The sequence below is a fragment of the Lagopus muta genome, chromosome 1, assembly GCF_023343835.1.
Source record: "Lagopus muta isolate bLagMut1 chromosome 1, bLagMut1 primary, whole genome shotgun sequence".
Lineage (NCBI taxonomy): Eukaryota > Metazoa > Chordata > Aves > Galliformes > Phasianidae > Lagopus > Lagopus muta.
In genome coordinates, this window is record NC_064433.1 from 20,119,517 (window position 1) to 20,134,679 (window position 15,163).

The window sequence follows — 15,163 nt, forward strand, 5'->3', positions numbered from 1 at the left end:
AGAGCTGCACCACTGAGATAAAAGTGGTCACCTTTTGTCCTTCACTAATGCAGAAAATGGGAGGAACAACCAACCACCAAGGAGGCTGCTGTTGAAACACTGGCCAGAAATTCAAAACAGTTGGAAAGCAACAGAGGATGGGAGACCAGCAGAGATGTAGAGACCTTGCACAGCATTTGTGCTTCAAGGGGGGATGCTGGAGAAAAAGCAACCTTTCCAGACCACAAGCAGAGACAAGTGGGGAGGGTAAAGAGGACGGTGGCAGAATGTATCCCCATGATGCTGTGGGAGTTGCCAGCTGCAGCACAAGGGGAAGCCAGCAACAGATGGATGTGTCAAGTGGGCGTAGCAGGCAGCAAATGGTAGAACTGCCTCAGCTCCCTCCTGCCAGCTCCTACTGCAGCAACCTCTGTCCTGGGCTTTGCCTTTAGTGGGACTGCACAGCCACAAGCACGGTGTGCCCCTGCACTTCCACGCATGGGAGGCGTGGGATGTTGTGCTGGGAGCCCGAGGAGGATGCACATGTGGGCAGTACTCTCACCAGTGTACACAGCATGTTATTACTCTGCATTTATCTCATCTGTCCTGTCTCCAGCAAGTATCCTTTCTCTTTCCTCATCCTGATCCCAGCTGCAGCTGGCTCTGGCTGTTGAAGCAGGTCTGTAAAACAACTCATTTGTTACCAAAATTATTCCTCCCACCCCACTCAGTGCTGAACTGTTCTGCCAACCCTCGTGCACAAAAATTAAACACATTAAAGGCGTAGTCCACGAAGTGCTGGAGGCACTCACCGCCTTCATGAAGGTCAAAGTGTAATTTCATGGGCTGCAAAGGTAACCACAGGAGCTGAATCAAGCTTAAGAACAGGGCACACGAGCTGCTCCTTCCTCCCCTCTGTTGCACACAGGACCTGTTTCCCCAGACACGGCACCCACCCACAGCACAGACGATTTCCATTGAGCACACCAGCAGCCGCTCCCTGAGCCGGCCTGTCTCATAGGCCTGCAGGGACAGCGCAGCCAGGCCTCGCTCCTGGGTTACACCAGCGCAGGCCGGTGGGCCAAGCCCTGCTCCCTGGGCTGCTGTGTGTGAACCTGCAGCTTGCCTGAATGTTTCCAGGTGTGTAGGCAGAGCGTATGCCAAGTGACACATACTGCCTGCTGTGGGTGGGAGGCTTGCACGCAGGGCTGATATCCTAAACCACGGATGGTTTGGACTGTAGGCAGCATCTTTTTGTCCCGAGGCAGAGACCACATCATTTTCTGAACAGACCACAGAGCCCTTTGGGCAGCTCTGATGGAGAAACGGAAGCACGTTAGCTGGAACACCTGCCTATCCTGTACCAGTGTTCACTGGCAGCCTTCAAGCAGAACCCACAAGCACCAAATGGAGGGATATATTTTTAAGTGATGCCTCAGATGACAGAAATTAGGTTTAATAATATCCACGTGAGGAAGGGCAACTTCCCAAGACCTCTGAGCTACCCAGCTCTCCTGGCCCCTGTGCAGGCTGACACACAGCCAAGACGTGCTCCAGAACTTTTATTACTATGCAAAAGGATAATACATAACCACTATCCTCTGGCAGCATTTCCAGACTGCTGTGGGTGTCTAGTTTATTAGCATCAATCATAATGGCAACGAGCCATGTAAACTGCCCTTCTCCCCCAAACTATAGTGCAAAATGGATGTGCCATGGTGAAGACTTGTGGAGAAGAATTAAGGAGGGAGCTGAGCCTCCACTGGAGCCCTGTGGCACTGATAGCACTGTGGCAGTGAGAGATCCCCCAGTGACTGTTTCTAATATCAGGAAGGAAACCAGAGGATGGATGAAAATAGAGAAAAATACTTATTTGCAAGAACACTGCGGTGGAAAAAAGTACCTTGTCAAATCTATCCTTCCATACAGATTCATATTCAAACTCCCAGTACAGTGAGCAGTCATCTTCATGTTTGTTTTCAGATCAGACTCTAATTTGTTGCTCTTTCTTACACTTATTTGGGCTTTGTGAATCCATGTAATCTTTTTAATCTAATGCTCACAGAGCTGCTCTTGCAAACAGGTACTGAAGAACCTGGAGCCAGCTGCAAGCTCTCATTCTGATGGCTTGAGTTTGAAGATGAGATATTCTGGGAAGGAAGCACACTTGTGTGGTATCACTAGTCTGGGTCATTTAGCTGGGAAAAGCTTAACTCCTACCTTTAGTTCTGTTTCTCACTGCCATCAACAAACCAATCAGATGAACAAACAAAAAGCAGGACTGGCCTTTATCCATGGCATGGCTTCTCCTGAACAGAGACCAGCCAAGTTGTCAGAGGCACAGCATAGCTGGACATTAAAATTTAGTGTCATTTCATTTCTATTTCAATAAAAGGAGAATGGTTATTGCTGGATTCTGCTTATAGTGAAACAAACAATAAAAGGTCAGTGGAGGAGGATGAGGTTACCAGAATTTAATTTCACTGAAATGTCTGTACTTGAGCAACACTCAGGATAGAAGAAATTGTGATTGGTAGGGGGACATAAAACTTTCTGTTATGGAGAAAATATAGATGAGACTATTTACTATACAGCACAGACTTCTAAGGAACAGGGCATTTTAGTTCAGAAATGATTTTAAGTTGAAACCTTGGCTTTCTTTCTAAGTGGATTGTTGACCTAACTAGCGGAAGTCTCACCTGCTTCTTGGCTCAGCACTGTGCTGGCAGAATGGAGTGTAACCCCAGGTTGTGCTGACTGCTGAAGGTTGTCAGTCCAGCTTTACAAACACACCTCATTGTTCTGGCTGGGCACTGACTGCAGCCAGAGGTAGTAGTACCTGGTAACTGATTATGAGGTCTTGCTGGCAGCCACCTACCAGATGTATGAACCCCAGTCTGTGGGCAGTATGTAACACTTCTGCACTGCAGAGACACCAGGCGGAGCAGCGCCTTGTCTCCTTGAGTTGTTTGTACACTCATGTGTGGTGGTGCCACACACTGCATTTCAAGTGGACACAGCTAAAGCTGAAGCAATTGTGCTGAGGGTGATCAAAGCACACAGCAGAATCACTGGTATTTACCAGCAGTAGAGCAGCAGATAGAGTACCAAGGAAAGGGAAAAATACATAATAGGAGATTTATTTCAGAAAGGTTCTTGAAAAGTATTTTCTTTCTTTTCTATATATCAAAGAGTGGAGCTTTTATATAAAGCACAGATTTCGTGTGTCTCCTAAAACGAGCCACCAAGGAACTGCCTGAAAACTGCAATGAAACAAGAAGCAACTTTTCAAACAACAGCTGCCTAGGCTGGCTGTACTGACCATCTGTTCTGATGCCAGAAGCGCTCATGTCACACTTGCAGAGGTGTGCATGAGTGTGACAACCCTGCACTGATTTTAATACTACCACAGCTGGCTTCATTTTCTAAGGAACAAAAAGAAAAATGAACGTAGGAAGGAATTTCACTAGTTGTAAAGCATGTAATGCTGTGCTTGATGATTCTGTATTCTTTGCCATTGCTCTGCATTCTGTAATGAAAGCCCCCATGGAAAGATTTTTGAGGTAAATAAAGACATTTTTTAGCAGCAGCTAGTTTAGGTATCTGATATTTCAGTAACCTCAATCCATTCAGAGACTGGCACATAGGAAATCTTGGACCTTCACATAAACATCCACCTGGACGACAGCTGTGCATGGCAGCTTGTCCTGGGGCACCACAGGCATTTGTGGGCCTTTCCCTCAAACAGTGGAAGGCAGCAGCGCTGTCTCATCTCACAGCTGCACTGAGCACAGAATCCCACCAGAACAAGTTCCCACAGGGGTTTTCTAAGCCTACACAAGGGCTTCACATTACATTTCAATTCATTTTGTAACTTGTGTGGTTTTCATGGAAACCATGAAATAATCTTTACATGCAGGAGAAGCATAGGAGAACTGGTACAACGCATACACAGTGTAATGTCATAGCCTTTGTCCTAGAGATAGTGAGGACACAAACATGGGACGTGACGTTTCTGCACATTTCCTGCTCTCATTAAGATAAATGAGATGATTGACAAAGGAAGATTTAATTATAACCTACATTTCCACAAAGGAACAGAGGAGGGCTGTGACAGTAGAAGACCATTTTCAAGCAAAATGTGTGCTTTTGCAGAGATACTGTGAGGGAGAGGAGATAATTGCCTCAAAATAATGGGAAAAAAAACAACACTTCTAGCCTCTTTTGTGAAAACCAGAATATCCTCTTCTCAGCTGAATGTCATTCCTGACTTTTTCCACCTCTTACTGCTGACTCCCTTCCTTTCCTTCTCACAAAGTACAAAGAATTAATGAGACAGAAGTTAAAACATAGGAGATGATAAAGCTGTAACACATCCTTCATATTTTATAGATTTACAGATTTTATAGACATAATTTTAAATACCAAGATGAGAATAGAGATTAGTTAAACCTCTCAGCTATCACATGCTCCTAGAAATTTGGAAGACCTCACAGATACAGACAAAGCTGCTTGCTGCTAAATCCACAGACTAGAACAGCAATAACCCATGGCCATGTTTAGGGTAAAGCAATTAAAGACATAAATTAGATTCTCCTTCACAGTGTCACTGACAACAAAGCATACGTGTAATCTGACTCAGATCATGCTGTCTGTGTCTCTGCATGCCATATTTTGGAATGAAATAAATTACTTAAAAAAATTAATGCACTCATTCTTCAGCTGCTGCGCATTAATTCCTGCAATTAAGAACACTGGTAGCCTAAACACAGCGATTAAACTGTGTGCCTGAACAACCTGATTTTTACAGTGCTGACTTGTTTTTATTCAGTACTGACACTCAGGAGATATTGTATCACTGCTTAATAAGTCGACTGCAATTTCTTTTCTGCTGCGTTTTTTCAACTTGACATTGCAAACATCATCTCAAAATAAGACTCTGATCTGTTGATAAGAATAGTTTTGATATACCTTCCGTGTAAATAAATGCTTGAGTTTAGTGTTTTCTAGCATGCTTGAGCCATTTACTGTTGATTAAATAAAGTTTTTAAGGCCAACACAAGTGTTTAACAGGTAAACTTCAAGCAAGTAGAAAACAGATCAATGCCAAAAAAAAATGCACTTACCTGGTATGTAAACTGCACGTTACTTGGTGATTTACCTAATTTTCCATTGATGTTAACTTCAATTTGACCTTGTGTAGGTTCCTTCATTTCTCCAACTTGACACACAATCCTAGCAAGAAACAGTAATCTAAGTTTATCTGATAGCAGCAACAGCTGCAATACAATGCAAGGTAGAATAGTTAGCACACCTGCTGCCAGCAAAAGCACAAACTTGGCTTTATCCTACACGAGGTACTTGAGCTCTGGCTCAGATTCCCACCACAACCACCCAGGAATATTTTAATCATATCTACATGGAGTAAAACTGAAACTTGAGCACCGCACATAGCAACTATTGAGCCCACTTCTTAGTAGAAGACTCAGATTTAGCCCAGAGGTAGGGCCAAACCGTATGACCCTACACAAAGTTTTCCCATCATCTGGTGGTGTTAAAAAACCCAGTGACACCCCACATAGACCTTGATGCAAGAATCAGCTATCTTGTAACTGTGTATTGGAGCTGCTAATGCTTTTGTTGTGAATCCTGCTATCTCCCAGCTTTAAGCTACTGCATTTTCACACCTACGATCAAAATCCTTTTAGAATTACTGTTCTCTGAAAATAAATCCTCAGATAACCCACGCAAAATCAGAGGTCAAGGAACAGTGGAGGAGAAAACATCCTGTTTTAACCCTCACTGCTGCTCAAGGAGAGCCGCAATGTTTAGATTTCTGTTTCCAACAGGTGACATGCAGAATAAAAGCATGAAAATGCAGCAAGGATTTGACACACTCGAAAGGTGGGACAAATGCTTAGTGGTGAGCTGATAATTCAGTTAGATAAGGATGCACACAGTGTCTGCAGCCTGCACGGGCAGTTTCACACCGGACACACCCTAGGAATCACTGTTCATTTCCTTCATTTTTTCTCTACTTGGATTATTGCTCCTCTGTAAGCAGTGCACAACTGCTTAAAAAAAAACCCAACAACAAAAAAAACCACACAACCCAACTCCCAAATTACTGAGTACAATGTACTTAACTTAGGACTTATAATAAAAGGATTGTCAAGTCCCCTTGCAGATTGCTCCAGAATTTTCTGCCTGGGTACTGGCAAGTGGACAAAATTCTCTAAATTCTTGCATGTCCTGGCATGCGTATGGCCGCCTGCGTCTGTTCCTCATCATCTCTACTGTATTCTTGGAAGTTGTATCTCCATGTCAGGCAGAAACAGGAAACAGTGCCTTCGGAAGAATGTCTACCATATGTCAAGCTAAGGAAAGCAGTCGGGTGCTGGGGCTTGGGGGTGAACAGGGAGCCGGCAGTGGGATGAGCAGGGATTTTAATTGAGCAAAGCTCCCTCCCAGCCCAAGCGCTGGCACAGCCTCCCTCCCCTTTTACAAATGGAAAACGATAAAGGAGAACAGGCTTCTTCGAGCTGACAAAGAAATACCACAGCAGGGCCAGCGAGCAGCATCCAGTGCCTTAAAGCTTGCTGCCCTCCTACCCATGGGAGGAACCAGCTCCAAAAAATGAATAGCTCCTTGCTGCAGGAAGGATGGAGAAGCAAGAGTCAGTGCTTCTTTATCTTCTTTTTTCTTCTTCTTTTTTAATTAAGAATAAATAAAGTAATAATTAAACAAAAGAATAGAAGAAGATAAAGATGCAAAATTACAGATATCCATTTAAACATTTTGAATAGCTTCTTTTTCAAGGCTTCCCTAATGGAGAACATCCTTCAAAACCTCCTAATTTGTTGGTAAATTACATTATGCGAGTTGCATTTGTTCTTGCCCATTACCACACTGGCAGAGCTTAAGAAACCAGTAATGTTGCTACGATACAAGGAACCAGTCATCTCAGTTTTGGCTCCTTTCCACATATTTAAAAATACCAAAAAGCTTTAGAGAAAGCCAAGAGGCTGTGGAAATTCTTGTAAGCCTACATTGGGATTCAATGCAGCTTCTGCAAACACTGGGAATAGGGAAAGATGGCTGAAAGGGAGTTTTCAGAATTTTGTGGATAGTGATGCGTGTGTAAACGGGAGTGATGGCAACGGATTTGCGAAGCAGTAGGAGATACAGAGCTTTATAGATATTCTTAGGTCCTTGGGGCCTGGGAAGCTGCTAAATGCCTGATCCACAAACCAACTAAAGCCACAGCTTTTTCAAAAGCTAAAAAAAAATTTAAAAAAAAAAAAATTGAAATCTCTTAGGCATCTCCAATATCTCTTTCAAAACACGCCGCAGAAATAGCAAAAAGTTATTGTACTACACTTCAAAATAATCAAGGGGAGAGAAAGCCAAGGTTTCAAATGCAGTTTTAAACGCTGAAAGTGAATGAAAGAAAAATCACACAGCTTAAAATGTTGTTACTAATAACATGAGGACTACTCCAAAAGTAATGTCTCCTGTTTTATTATGTTGGCTCATGATGTCATAGGCAGATGTTGGTGGTAAGGCAGTAGAGGTTGAACATTCCCACCAATATTCCATTACATGTTGTTGCCATATGATAGATGGCAGTAGAGGGGCAGTCTGACAAATGGCGTCTGACATGGAAGTGTGTGTGAAGCAAAGGATCTGAATTCCTCCATGTAGAAAAAATGGCACCTACTGACATTCAGTGTTGCTTGTTGAATGTTTATGCAGACCAAACAGAGGGTGTGAGCACAGTGAGTGGGAAGTGGTGCATTTCAGCAGTGGTGACAACAGTGGTCACCTCCACTGCCGCAGATTTTTACGAGTGGAGCATGCAAGCTTTTATTCACTGCTGGTGAAAACTCACAGCTAGTGGTGGTGACTATGTTGGAAGATAGTGTTTTGTATCTCAGAATTATCTCTATCAAGTAGTGGTATTGTGCTTTTCATATCTGTTGTAGTTTCCATGGAAATAAATAGAAGGCGTTACTTTTGGAATGACCTACATATTACTACTGAACTTTTACGCCATGCTTTCAAACAGCTACTATCAAAAGGGTATTTCCCTCTTGAAATTAGATGATTGATATAATCTGCAGTATGCATCTAGACACCTAAAAGAACTTAGTCACCTTGTTTTCACTTTTTGGCACTGCTTAAGTCTGACGAGTAATCTACAAAGCATCTACCAACCTGCTCAGGCAACGCAGCACTCATAGACTTGTTGGCTCTGTGATGAAACTGAGTCATCTAACATTAACCCAAACCTCAAGGCTCCCTCCCTGTCCCCAAGAGAGAATCTCTGTGGCTGGACTCTTATAAAAAGAATTAAGCTTCCTCTTGCTTTGCTGACTTTCCCATTAGCTGTTCTGTGGTTAAGACTTCCCAACAATTTTAATGACTAGACGCACACCTATCATGCCTTTAATTTAAATGCTCATAAATAGTTTTGAGACATCTGCAGTAACAGTTTATGAAAGCTTTCCAAACAAATAAAAAAAAGTCAATGAATCAGAAGGAGGAGGGTAACATGCTATCATAAATTTGTTGCTGTACTGGAATCTGTAACAATTTCAAATAATAACTCTGACATGTTAGTATGAAACACTGCACTTGTACTGTACCAGTTCTATTACTGGTGATTTCTAATAATTACAGTAATGTCGTCTTCTTGTGAGGATGCACAGAAGTTCATTTTTAAATTTTTTTGCCTAAAATGTTGTGCAAAATACACAGTGATTACCTTGTGGAAACAGAGTAGAATTCCTCCTTGAAAATACATTCCTTGTCTGCCACTGTTATATTTTTTACATCTTCTGCTTTTATTCCCAAATTAGATCCCATTATGGTCAAAAGAATTCCACCATCCAGTGGTCCAGTCTTTGGCTCAATCTGTGTTTACATGAGGGAAAGTAAATAAAGAAATATTTCAGTGACCATACGCCATAAGCAAGTCTGAGCACTGGCAGGTGGCTGCTGCTGACTGCTGTCTAGTCAGCTCCAGAAACACCTGCTCCATTTTCCAATATTTCATATTACTAAGACTGGATCCTTCATCCATGGCCATCCCTTTGCACTCAGTGCATAAATAAAGTAGCTGAAAAAGGACTCGGCAGTGTCCATAGCTGTTTCCAGATATTTTGTTCAAACTTGAACCTAACAAAAGCTCTGAATGAAATATCCCCATTATGACTCAGCATCTGCCGTATCATTATTGCATTTTGTGATGGCTGGGATATGTTCTTATCAAATGGTGTGTGTGTATTTCACACGGTAATTTAGATGTGCTCAGTTGAAGTACCTAGAATGTTTTCTAGGGAACGATGCCCAGAAACACAGCATTTGGCTTGTTACTGAAAAAGCAACTGTTGGAAGTAAAGGAGAGTTTATTGCTTCTTGCTTTGGCTGCTGGTTCACCAGGTGGAACAAAGCTCACTACGGGCTGTACATCTGGACTCTCCAACTTCTCACATTCAAGTTCCACAGCCTCAGGATGCATCAGGTTTCAGTAAAAGTTTGCTTAGATGCTTTCTGATGAAAAACAATGCACTGGTAAGGAGGAAAAAAAAAGCAATCTTACGCGAGTAATTTCTGGATAAGGACACGTGTTGGTGGGAGGAGCACGACACAGCTTCTCATACACACACTTGCTTGGTTTGCCATCCTCTTCACACCAGACACACTTGTAGTCTTCATGGGCAGCGAGACACAAACTGCAGTCACTGCGTCCATAGGAACAATTGTACAGGGTCACTGAAATAGAGATGGTAAATGTACTTAGACACTACCCTACAAAAAATCCTATGTACAAAGCCCTCCATTGCTCAGCTCAGTCCTGTGAAGAAGGTGCACACTGTGAATGCTGCTGGAAGAAAACCTTGTTTATTGCTGGACAGAAAACCCTCACAACTACCCTCATGTAGAGTACAAAATATATTATCAAGAGGAACTCAAGTAGTTTTGGTCACTCAGGCTTTGTCCAAACACTTAAGCACAAAGTCTTTTCTTTGAGCATCCTCAGTGAACCTGGCTATATGACAGCTCAAAGACCAGCTCCAAAAGCAGGTCCTGATGGAGCGCCAGCAGCCAGAGATTGAAGGCCACAAAATCCCATGGTGTCACTGGGACAGACACAGCTGGCATAGGACCCAGACAGTTGTGTATTTATAAGATGAAATTCACCCTTGTTAGCTGTTTCCAGGACATTTGGGCCTTTCCAAAATCATCATGAAAGCCTCAATAAAATACAAGGTCAATACTTAATGAAACATTGTCCTTTGTCTCAGTTATACCTCCCTTCTTCTCCATTGTCTTGCTTTTGTCTCTCTTTGCCTTGAGTTGCTACTCTGACACATGACTTATTCCTTCTGCAGTGGCGTTTAATCCCAGTTCTTCTGAACCAGGAGATCAGATCCGACAGTCGTACTTCTGAACCAAGCACCAGCTGCCCCAGACACTAAGCTTATTTTGGCACCTGTCCATCTCTAGTATGATGCAGTCACTGAACAAAACCAGTTTTTCCAAATGGATGCAAAGATTTGAGATGTAGCTGGTGGTTCAGCACCATAAGGAAAGCCTGGCTTTGCAGAAAAACCTTTGGAGATGCACTTGAGAGCTAGCCCAGAAGAAACAGACTGAAGAGATGCCACACATTTCTCTGGGGAAAGCATGTGGCGCAGATTATTCAGCGCGAGTGCTGTGCTTCCCTGAGCAGGTGAGCTGGTTATCACAAAGAGGGGAACTTCTTGATCTTTCCTTTTATGCTTTCCCTTCATCCCTGCTTATCCCATCCTTGCTTATGCCTATCCTTTGGCTGCCCTATTTTTCTGGCCATGTGGCTTCACCCTCTGTCACCAAGGCTCTGGCACCTGTTGAGTCTTTTTGTAAATCAGCTTAACCTAGCAGAGGAGCAGAAAACTATCCAGGTTTCCTCCTGTGCTCTTTCAAGTGTTAAATGTGCACACAGATGGGAGTGGGGACTACATGACAGAGAGTCAGCATCTCCCCTTCCCAGTGGCCATTAGCTGTTTAAGCTCATTAAGTCTCAAGAAATGGTACCCTTAGTGACATTGGTTTTTTCCCCAGGGAGGAGCATCCTTAAAGATGCAGTAAACAAACTGACATACATAGAAGAGACCAGTGGGCAAGAGAGACTGAGATAATCCCTTGGAGACCGCATGTGGTAAAAGCCTTCACAGATGTCCATTTAAAGAAGGCTTCTACTCTCAGAGTAGCAGAACTCCAGAAAGGACACCAGCAAACCCACCCTCCAGTCACTGATGTTTCAATGCACGTGATGTCCTCCTAGATAACAGCAGAAGCAGTAGCAGCTTTTAACATCTAATTCCAAGAGGCTGCCACGTCTGATTCCTACTGAAATGAAAAAGTAAAATGAGAATGCTGGTTTTCCATTATTTTCCAGCAGTGTCCTTATTCCCACTGCTAGGTCTGAACAATTATAATAGATATCTAAAATATCACTGCAGTCTCTCTACCATTTGTATGAAAGCATGCAACCTCATAAGGACAGACTTTCTCTAAATGCTGCATATTAAAAAAAAAACAAAACAACAACTGTGTTCAGTCTCACAGCTATAGTCTCTATTAGAATAGCACATTTTTATTCTTTCTATTACAACGAAGAGTTAATGCAACAATGAAGGCTGCTTTTAACCCTTCTTATATCTAATCAGTATATTCACTTGATATCAAGCAGCTCTACCAGGATGCACTCAGATGAGACATCCCCGGATGTGTATGCAAAGACTTGGACATAAGTAACACCGAATTTATGAGAAAAAGCATGCATTTGATTCAGTCCCTCTCTTGAATTTACAAGGAAGGGTTGAGTGCAAAGCAGGAGCAGCACCATTTGCTTCATACATTGAGTGCATCAGTGTGGAGTCACTGCATTACTAAATAGAAGTCAGGAAGAATTTTCAATGATTAGTGCTACCTCTTCACTCTATATGTTGGATGTGAAGGTAGTGATGGGGAAAAGCACCAGACTGGCAGCTCTACTATGTTGACTATGTGCTACTGACAGAAGAAAGCAGTCAGCAGCAAGGAAGTTTCCTCATGGCCAGGCACCACCTTGCTTCCTTCATGCAGCCCTCAGAAAGGCTGCTACAGCAAGGGAAGCTGAGCAGCTAAACAGCTGAGCAGTTAAACGAATCTTCCCTTCTTCCCCATGCCTTCCTAAACCCCGCATTACCCACCCACACCAATGCACGGCCACCTGGCAGAGCAGGGCAGTACACCTACAGCATCACTTTGTGGTGCTTCTTTGGCTGGAGTGAGATTTTTGTCACATCCTCCTGTAAACAATGTTAGTGCTGCAGTGTCTTGACATCCCTCACATCCCATTGCATAAATGCATCTGAGAAAGCTATCGCCTTAAAGCATTAAACTCTCCCCTTGTTCACTGATCAGCTCATTAAATGTACCAGCAGCAAGCCACTCATTAGATTCAGACTCTTATCCATCACCTTGAGATACCAGCTGTGAAATCATTGATAAAAAGGACAAAGGATAAAAGAGCTATATTGGATTTCGTACTGTTCAGCACCCCTGATGGCACAAGATGTGAAAGCGCTGTCGTAACTTAGTATTCGCTAAGTGTCATACAAAGGAAGGTGCTTTGACTGGCAGGTTCAAAGGTGCTTCTCAGCAGCAATCATATACCCAAAGTCAATTCTTTTCAAGATGCATAAAAAATACGATGCTCTGGATTTCATCCGGCCGGGAAATTTTAAAGCAAGAGAGAAGTTGGACACAAAAATCTTTTATAATAAAGAGAGATGAGACATTTGTTGATAATTTTTCAATTCCTCTCTTGCAAGGATTCCACATTTTGATTTGAATGATAACCTTCCTTTAATAATTTAGCTACTGCCTTTATTCTAGGGTTTTGTTTTTTCCCAGACTGGGAAAAAGATGTTGGGAACATTTGGTCAAAATTCTGCAATTTTAAACGTCACGGCCTTTAGAATGGAAATGAAGACACTGAGACTACAGCATGACTTCCTCAGAATGTGCATTCCAGGTCCTCTTTTAAGTGTTTTCATCACTGCACACAAAGCCATAGGGAAAATCTGAAAACATACTTCTGTGCTGCCAACGTGACAGGGGATCAATTTAAGTATTGTTTAGACGGTAAAATATGGTCTTCAGATTTAAGCTGTAGAGAAAAAAATTACTTGGGGGTAGTGTTAGTTTTCCCAATGCTGAGTCCTCACATGAATAGTAGTAAGAGTGTTGCCTTGCTTTTTTTTCCAAGATCATGCCCTAAAACATTGGTCCACAGACATGCTGGGCAAGTCCCAGCAGGTACTGCTCCACAGATTTTAATGGAGCATCCTCACCTCAGCTCCAGACTAAACCCACAGACGTAACTGCTGGAGGTTGAAAGAAGTAAAAATAAAGTAATAAGCAATCTATATCAGAGACCAGGTCTTTATTTGTGCTATATATTAAATACACTTTTTTTGTTGTTGCCATAGAAATAAATGAATAAAGTAATGAGATGGAAGCACACGGAGTGTTTACGTGTCTTGCTGACTGCCAGCAGACACAAAGGCTGTCTGCTGCTCAGGAGCTGAGACTGCTGCAGGTGCAGACTACAGGTGAAGTCCAGATGAGTGGCAGTAAGGAAAATTGCCCCTGTGTTAACGGGGAGAGAAAGTTCATTGCAGCTTTTGGAGGCTGGGGGAGGAAAATGGCTGTTTAGAGAACAAACCACTAAAGTATGCTTGAACTGTGAAGTTTTGCTTAGGATTGTCTTTCAGAGCAACTTCAAACTTGAGAATCCTGGCAAAGTCTTTAAAATTGCCTTTAATATATAGAACACTGATATTTAATTCATGAATTTAGTATTAATAACTTTTGATCTGTCAGATTTGATTATTTCACCACTAAAGCCAATAAAACCTGGAAATGTAACATTCTTATCCACAAATCCAAAACTATAAAAAGATTCCTGTTTACTGTAATTAACCGCCCCCAACCCTCGTATTTTGTACTTACCCATCAGTTTGCTGTCAATCTTAACCTTGTCTGTTCTTATGGATAATTTAAGTTTTAAGGTTTCATTTGCACTATAGGAGAACTGAAAAAGATGATATTATGGAGATATTAATTTTGCAAAGCAAATTTCATACCTTCTGTGATGCTTAATAGTCAGAGCTGCAAAGGTTTTAGAAGCTATCCAAAACCATATGGTCTTTTTTTTCACCTTGGCCCAATATATTTATAGAAAAAATGTTTTAACGAGCCTAATCCTTCTCATTCAGAATTTCAAGTACCAAGGGAGAACAATATCTGAATGCCTACTTTTCATTAATTTAATTTACGTTGGGTTATAAGTATCCAAGCAGCGAGGGTACTGTTCGGTGTCAGTAAATATAGCTGCGGACCCTGCTGAGTTCTCCCTTCCCACACCATCTGGTCCCATTATTTCTGTGGCCACGGCAGGCTTGCACCACACAGAGAGGAAACCTCTTGCATCTTTTGCAGTGCAGCCCCCTCATTATAGCCAAGGCACATGGTTTACATGCTCCAAGACACGGGCTTCTGCTGAGGCTGAAAGACAGCAGCAATAACAACAGGTGGGAGAGAAAAACAGCAAAGAAAATATAATGGCTTCATAAAGGAAATTATTTGTGCTCGACTCAAATGCTGCATAAATGTTAATTAGTTCTCAAAACCACTCTCTCAGCAAGCTGATAAGGTTAAAGTCAGTGTAACATTTGTGAGTTTAGCTTTGAACTCAGTAGACTTTTTCTGAATACTATTTTCTTTCTCTGTAAAATAAACCAGAGAGAAAGATGCATGGACATTAAGTAAGCCAAACAACGGCATACTGTTAGCATTCCATTTTTTACAGATGTAAAATCTGTGCTATGGGAAAGATAATTAATTGGTGTGTGGAGAGGGAGAGCTCTGAAATTCTCATCTTTTATCTCAATGGTTTCACCAGATTGCATTAAAAGTGGAGAATAAAAGAGTAATGGCCCCAGATTCCTCCAGGGGCGATACAATGAACCCATCGATTCAGAAATATAGCAAAATGATCCAGGACTTCAAGGGGAGACCCTGGGAACTCCGAGCCAAAGCTCCTGCTTTTGGCTGCTGCTACCAAAGGAGAATCTCCAACACTGAT

The 15,163-nt window shown here is 42.3% G+C and overlaps 1 protein-coding gene across 4 annotated transcripts in view; it reads right to left on the bottom strand.

The window, feature by feature from the left end:
• The window catches only part of PLXNB2 (plexin B2), a 248,050-nt gene that overhangs the window by 39,520 nt on the left and 193,367 nt on the right, over nt 1-15,163 (bottom strand). For all 4 annotated transcript variants that reach the window (XM_048934711.1, XM_048934511.1, XM_048934604.1 and 1 more), the window contains exons 15-18: nt 14,029-14,110; nt 9,584-9,756; nt 8,747-8,895; nt 5,106-5,214 (exon numbers count right to left, since the gene is read on the bottom strand). In XM_048934711.1, coding sequence (XP_048790668.1) covers nt 5,106-5,214; nt 8,747-8,895; nt 9,584-9,756; nt 14,029-14,110 — 513 coding nt within the window. The remainder of the gene's footprint in view (nt 1-5,105; nt 5,215-8,746; nt 8,896-9,583; nt 9,757-14,028; nt 14,111-15,163) is intronic.